The sequence below is a fragment of the Palaemon carinicauda genome, chromosome 37 (assembly GCF_036898095.1).
Source record: "Palaemon carinicauda isolate YSFRI2023 chromosome 37, ASM3689809v2, whole genome shotgun sequence".
NCBI classification, from domain to species: domain Eukaryota; kingdom Metazoa; phylum Arthropoda; class Malacostraca; order Decapoda; family Palaemonidae; genus Palaemon; species Palaemon carinicauda.
This window is the reverse complement of record NC_090761.1, coordinates 37,867,662-37,875,161: the sequence shown is the minus strand read 5'-3', so window position 1 is coordinate 37,875,161 and position 7,500 is coordinate 37,867,662. Positions and strand designations below refer to the sequence as shown.

Here is a 7,500-nt window from a genome sequence, read left to right as displayed (position 1 = left end):
AGTCATTATTTGAATAAACTTATTCAGTAAGCATTACAGATACTGTAATTAGAATGCTTACATTAGAAACTCGTAAGAATTGACATTACAAAATTGGCCAAATATTTAATATCTGGATTGTATATCATTTACTTACATGTTCATCGAATAATATGTATATACAGAAATCATAAAGTACATTGATTATCCGGTGAAATCGTTCTAATGCGAAATTTGGCTGGTAAAAAGGTAGAGAAAATTTTTGATTACTATCTTCTAACACCATGGACGATAGCTTGTTGAATAATGTTATTATTATTATTATTATTATTATTATTATTATTATTATTATTATTATTATTATTATTATTATTATTATTATTATTATTATTAACTATTCTATTTCCTAAGACCCACATAAAACCGAATATTCTCTCTCTCTCTCTCTCTCTCTCTCTCTCTCTCTCTCTCTCTCTCTCTCTCTCTCTCTCTCTCTCTCTCTCTCTCTCTCTCTCTCTCCTCGTAATGACCTATGACTCCTCACTCTCAGCCACCAAACTCCAAGTCCATTTCCGGAGTATGTCATTAAGGAGTGGATATTGACGAGTAATGGGTTCACACCAAACTTGACCTCATTTGACCTGTGATCTTAGGAAAGACTAAGACTTTGTTATAACCTTTTATATGTCGCAGCAATATGCATTGTTATACATTTACACTTGAATACAAAGTCTCATTTAAACAGAGCAAGAATTTAATGATTCGTATTACTTTAGAGTTCTCTTGCTTGAGGGTACACTCGGGCACACTATTCTATCTTGTTTCTATTTCTCTTGTAATTTTCAAGTTTTTATAGTTTATATATGAAATATTTATTTTAATGTTGTTATTGTTCTTAAACTTCTTGTAGTTTTTCCTTATTTCCTTTCCTCACTGAGCTATTTTCACTGATGGAGCCCATGGGCTTATAGTATCCTGCTTTTACAACTAGTGTTGTAGCTTAGCAAGTAATAATAATAATAGTAGTAGTTCATAGTAGTTGATGTTTTGTTTCTGGTGATGGCGATTGTAATATTACGACTTTTATTTTATCAAGAGGGTAGTTATAATGTAACTGCAAATAAGAGTAAGTTTGAACACGAGTAAATATAAATAACATAGGTTGTTGTAATTGTATATGTATATATATATATATATATATATATATATATATATATATATATATATATATATATGTGTGTGTGTGTGTGTGTGTGTGTGTGTGTGTGTGTATTTGTGTGTGTGCATAAATATGTATAGGCATATATGATATATGAAATTACTGTATATACCTATACAAAGACAAAGACACATAAAATGTATATATATATATATATATATATATATATATATATATATATATATATATATATATATATATATTATATATATATATATATACATATATATATATATATATATATATATATATATATATATATATATATATATATGTGTGTGTGTGTGTGTGTGTGTGTGTATGTATGTTTATATATGCATACATACCTACGCATACACACACATATATATATATATATATATATATATATATATATATATATACAGTATATATATGAGTGTGTTTGTTTGTTTGTCTATCTAGAAAATTTATGTTTACTTATATGATGTCTATGAATTCAAGCCTGATAAAGATATCATACGATTTATCATGACTGTACAAAACTTAAATACACTAAACATATAGAGACTAAATATGATTTACTTTCCAACCCTCATTGTATAACAGGAATGTAAATTCAGACTTCCGATGTCCCGAGGGCAAAATGGGCATTATTGAATGCAGGAACAGATTGATGATAACGGATGATAAAGTAAATAGAAATTTAATATTGAAAGGATTGTAGGTCTGAACAGAAATAAGTATGACGGAAATAAATTAGTGTCCTATATTTTCTGAAGTTTTTTGGTATGCTAATATTTATTGTCTACAAGTTTTCGGGAAAAATGAGAAATGAAAAGATGTCATAAAAGCATATTTCGCTATTTGATAGGCTACTCAAACGTTTCTTTTATTTTTGACATGAAACCGTCATTATTTTATCATCTTCAAGAATCGTTTAAAACATTTTCAAGTGGGAATCTTTAAAGTAAAAATTCTTTTAGACTTTCACTTTAGAGCTAAAACAATTGGTATAGTTATACAGTTCCTTATCCTAATTGTGGCTATACACTCCATATACTAAGAAGATACAATTTTGATAAATTTATATTGTAAGAAGATACATCGAATTACATTTTGGATAAGAATGAACAATAGAATGCTCAAGATTAATTACTGTAAGTACGTAAGGAAACCTCTTGAAATATTAAGTTCAGCAAACATTTAAATATTTAGACAGTAAAAAACATTTTAATTGGATCCGTTTTAGTCCTAATCAATTCTAAAATATACATAGTACTCCATTTAAATATAAACATAAAGTTTTCTATATATGTTTTCAAATACCAATTATTTACCTCTTTTCTTACATGAATATAATACACCGTTGAATACACCCAGAATTGACCCTTGAATAAGCAATCTATCATTAATATACTTACTACATCAATCCTGGTAAAAATGAATCTTAAGTCTAATTATAAGTAACACAATTCGTCGAATACTGTACATTAATCGAACAATAATTATAATAGATCAAATTAATCTTTGAATATTCAGTACATCAATGACATTCACATTATGGGATTATGTGAATGAAGCTGTATGTAAGAGGAAGAGTAATAGGTTATATGAGAGAGAGAGAGAGAGAGAGAGAGAGAGAGAGAGAGAGAGAGAGAGAGAGAGAGAGAGAGAGAGAGAGAGAGAGAGAGAGAGAGAGAGAGAATATGTAACCATCTTTTCTCCACCTCTTCCTCATTCACCCATGACATTTCCTGTACTAAACACTAATGAGTCGTTTTGTCCGGACGTGACGAGAGTGGGAGGAGAAGATGCAGTTTCGGCAGCTCGAAAAATTTTTGTATAAAAAAAAAAGGAGGAGGAGGTAAAGGAAGAAACGTTAAGAGATAACCAGACAGACAGACAGAGAGACAGAGACAGACAGAAAGAGAGAGATAGACAGACAAAGGCAGAGACAGAGAGACAGAGACAGACAGAAAGAGAGACAGAGACAGAAAGAAAGAGAGAGATAGACAGACAAATGCAGAGAGACAAAGAGACAGGCAGACAAAGAGACAGACTGACAGAGAGAGGTAGAGAGACAAAGCGACAGACAGAGAGAGGCAGAGAGACGAACAGAAAGGGACAGAGTCCAACAGGCAGACAGACAGAGAGAGGCAGAGAAATAAAGGAAAAGGCAGAGAAACAAAAAGGCAAGCAGAGAAGGACAAACAGACAGACAAACAGAAAGTAGGGATGGTATGAAGAACTCTACGAAGAATTTTTTAAAGTTTGTAATTAAAAATCTGATTACATAAATCGTAACTAATATGAACTAAGGAGTGAATCGTGATGTCTTTATTTGCATAAAGTATCTCAAGTAGAATACTTAAAAGATTTGACATAAAATGGAAGAGAAGGCTGTTCTGAAATTTTCTCTTTTTATATAAGAAAAGTTATTGTAGATTAACAATTGCCCCTCCAGATAACTTACCATTCCGGGAGCTCATAGCGACCAAAAAAAAAAAAAAAAAAAAAAAAAAAAAGTATAATCAAAGAAAAAGGACGGTGTAGTATAATTATATTATATCAAATTTTAACTTGAAAAGCACTCTGAGGGTGCTGCCCTCCACCTCGACAGCTTATTTCTCGAAACCAGCTTGCCTTAGGGCTAATTTGGTTATCCTTTTGCTTGACCTTGACCTTGACATTTGACCTAGGACTTTGAAAATTGAATAATTTTACGTCTCATCATAACTATTGATCCTTAAAAGTTTCACTACTCTATGTGTAATATTGTGTCCAGGAAGTTGTTCACAAACACACAAACAGGGGAAAAACCATAACCCCCTCCCAACTTCGTAATAATCACAGGTGCTGTCTCAAGCTAATTTTCTATTTGTATCGGTATTTATGTATGACAAAAATATTCCAAATCAAAGTCTTGAATTTATTCATCGTTTTATGAACGTGTCAGAAAATATTTCTTATCTATTATCAGGAAGTGACGCTTCTGAGTTTAAGTTTTATGACGTAGCTGATGGAACGTACATTATAAACGATATGCAAAACCAAAAAATGATAATAAATAAACTAACATTTTTATTCTATACATACTTTTATTGGGAAAAGTTCACTAGTGTACCATACTTTATCAATTAGAATAAAAATCAACATACATTTAGAAAATATATACGATTAAAACACCTACATAAGGATATACGAATTATCTTAGCAAAGTTATATTTAGATGTATTTATACCACATATAAGAATAGATAAAAGAGAATGCACAAGTCCAGTGAATTTTTCACACATTGTGAGGGTCGCGAAGAATATATATGGCATTCCGGGCCGTAGGACGAAGTCGGTTCTTGCATTTCCTGTGTCCCATAGACTAATGAGGCCGTTTGTCCCACGATGTGAACTACAAACGCCTCTACCATTTACCTTGAGTCTCTCTCTCTCTCTCTCTCTCTCTCTCTCTCTCTCTCTCTCTCTCTCTCTCTCTCTCTCTCTCTCTCCAGTTATCCGGATGATATACCTCTAATCTACGTTTGGCTTTCAACTTTCTTTATTTTAGGGAAGGCTAACAGTTATGTTGAAGAGTCAATACGCATAAAAATTGTGTGATAAGTTAGTAGACTATTGAAAACATTACGGTTTTGTTTCTCTCGCATAACTCTTCAAATTAGACTTAAGAAAAACTACGTTGGTCAGGATCAATATTAAAGACAATGAGGAAATTGAGCTGATATTCGATCATTTTTTTCTGAAGAAAAAAGCTAACTGAGGAGCTAGAGAGAGAGAGAGAGAGAGAGAGAGAGAGAGAGAGAGAGAGAGAGAGACTTTGGAAGTACCATTAGCTTGGCTCTGAGCTAAAATTACGAATGGAAAATGAAGATTAATTTCCATTTCACTTAGATTTCAATATTCTCAAGATCTTTAGACACTATTATAGTGAATCTCCGACTTTGTAATTACGAGAAAATGTTTAAAAACGCTACAGATATGCACCAATGGCAACTTGCTTTATTAATAGGCTTACAAAACCACATTTATATATTAGGCAAATTCTTTGTTAGTGTGAATTCGAAGAAGAAAGTTCACCATTTTCTTAACAGACATTAATCAAGAATAACTAGATATTCTTTTACTGAATATTTTTTTGTCGATGAAATACCGCCAATAATTTTTCAATTGACAATACGATGAAAAAGAACTAGTTGAAATACTTTTATCTGCTAATCACACTTCTAAGGAAAAAAATGATCCGTCTTAGATAAATAATCATATAGATACACAGTATGCATAAAACAATTTTTTAGAAAAAGTTAAGACAAATTTTAAGTATTAATCCCTTTGCTAAAATATTTTGTCAATATTAGTGTAGGCGAACCTTACCAATTACAGATAAATATCTATGAATATTCACACACACGCAGCCCTCTCTCACCAGGGTATGACTACTTCTCTCCCTCTACCCGAGGGACGGGAAGAGACGGAGTTTCTGATCGTGACCGAATATATATATATATATATATATATATATATATATATATATATATATATATATATATATATATATGTATGTATTTATATATATTATATAGATATATATATATATATTTATATATATATATATATATATATATATATATATATTATATATATATATATATATATATATATATATATATATATATATACAGTATGTATATATATATATATATATATATATATATATATATATATATATATATATATATATATAATATACATATATATAGATGGATAGATAGATAGATATATATATATATATATATATATATATATATATATATATATATATATATTTATATATATTATATATATATATATATTTATATATATATTATATATATACAGTATGTATATATATGTATATATATATATTATATATATAATATACATATATATATAGATGGATAGATAGATAGATATAGATATATATATATAGATAGATAGATAGATAGATATATGTATACCTATGTATATATATATATATATATATATATATATATATATATATATATATATATATATATATATATATAGCCAAACACTTGACCGTTATTACGTAGAGAAGATAAACGCTCTAATAAGAGTACCATGTCAGCCAATCTAATTTAGCCTTTCCTCTACCTCTTCAGGAACGCCTCTCTGAGACCCATCCCTCGTCTCCATCTGCCATTTCGAACCCAAGAACTCGAGACGCTTCAAGAATTCCCAAGTTATCTAGGCATGTCGATAACGCGCGTCCCATCCTCCTGTCGACGTCCATTGGAGAGTCAAAGTCGACTTTTAAAACACTCAATAAAGCCCCCCAGAATAGACACCATCTTGTCGCCTGGCTCCGGTATGCAGAGGGAAGGAGGGAAATGGTCGTTGGACCGCGCGAAGAAGGCGAGAGAGAGAGAGACGCTGAGAAGAATGGCTGGTGTACTTCTCTAGTAAGATACACTCACTGTTTCTTGTTATGTCGGCCATTTGTGTCTTTATGGTGATTGCACTGTCAATAACATTGGTGTCCTTATTTGCTTATCAGTTTGTTTATTTCATTTGGCATTAGCTTTGGATAACAAAACCTGCTACGATGACGAAATATGCTCTTTGGTTGAGTATATCTATAGTTCTTTTTTATAATTGTCAATAATAATTCCCAATATGCCATTTTGTCATTTCTATCTTCTATTGATATCATTAATGCTTACCTCCATCCTCCCCAGGGAATTATATTATTATTGCACATATGATTTTTAATCTTATGCTGACTTTAGATAAAAACTATTTCGATTATAAGGAGGATTGATCGATATATTATTATTATTATTATTATTATTATTATTATTATTATTATTAGTAGTAGTAGTAGTAGTAGTAATAATAGTAGTAGTAGTAGCAGTAGTAGTAGTAGTAGTTGTTGTTGTCGTATTATTATTACTATTATTATCATAAAAGTATGACGAATAATTTATTGCCCAGCAAAATTTCCCCCTAACTCAACGCTAACAACAAAGCTAAAGATTTTTTTTTTTTTTTTTTTTTTTTTTTTTTTTTTTTTTTTTTTTTTTTTTTTTTTAGATTTTAGCAAATCTTATTGTACAAATTGCTTGTACATTTTTCTCTCAATATAATCTAGTAAATATTCAATAGGTAACGAAAATTGTGCCAAATCCGAGTTCATTAATATAATTACTATTATTATGGATATTCTTGTTGCTATTATTATTATCATCATCATTGTTATTATTATTATTATTATTGTTATTGTTTCTTCGTAAGATGTCATTTCTTGTTTGACTCGTTATCTATTACGATTGT

The 7,500-nt window shown here is 29.9% G+C and overlaps 1 protein-coding gene across 1 annotated transcript in view; it reads left to right on the top strand.

Moving 5' to 3' along the window:
* The window catches only part of LOC137629285 (uncharacterized), a 103,606-nt gene that overhangs the window by 32,814 nt on the left and 63,292 nt on the right, over positions 1-7,500 (top strand). The window contains exon 2 of the mRNA XM_068360546.1: positions 6,330-6,629. Coding sequence (XP_068216647.1) covers positions 6,330-6,629 — 300 coding nt within the window. The remainder of the gene's footprint in view (positions 1-6,329; positions 6,630-7,500) is intronic.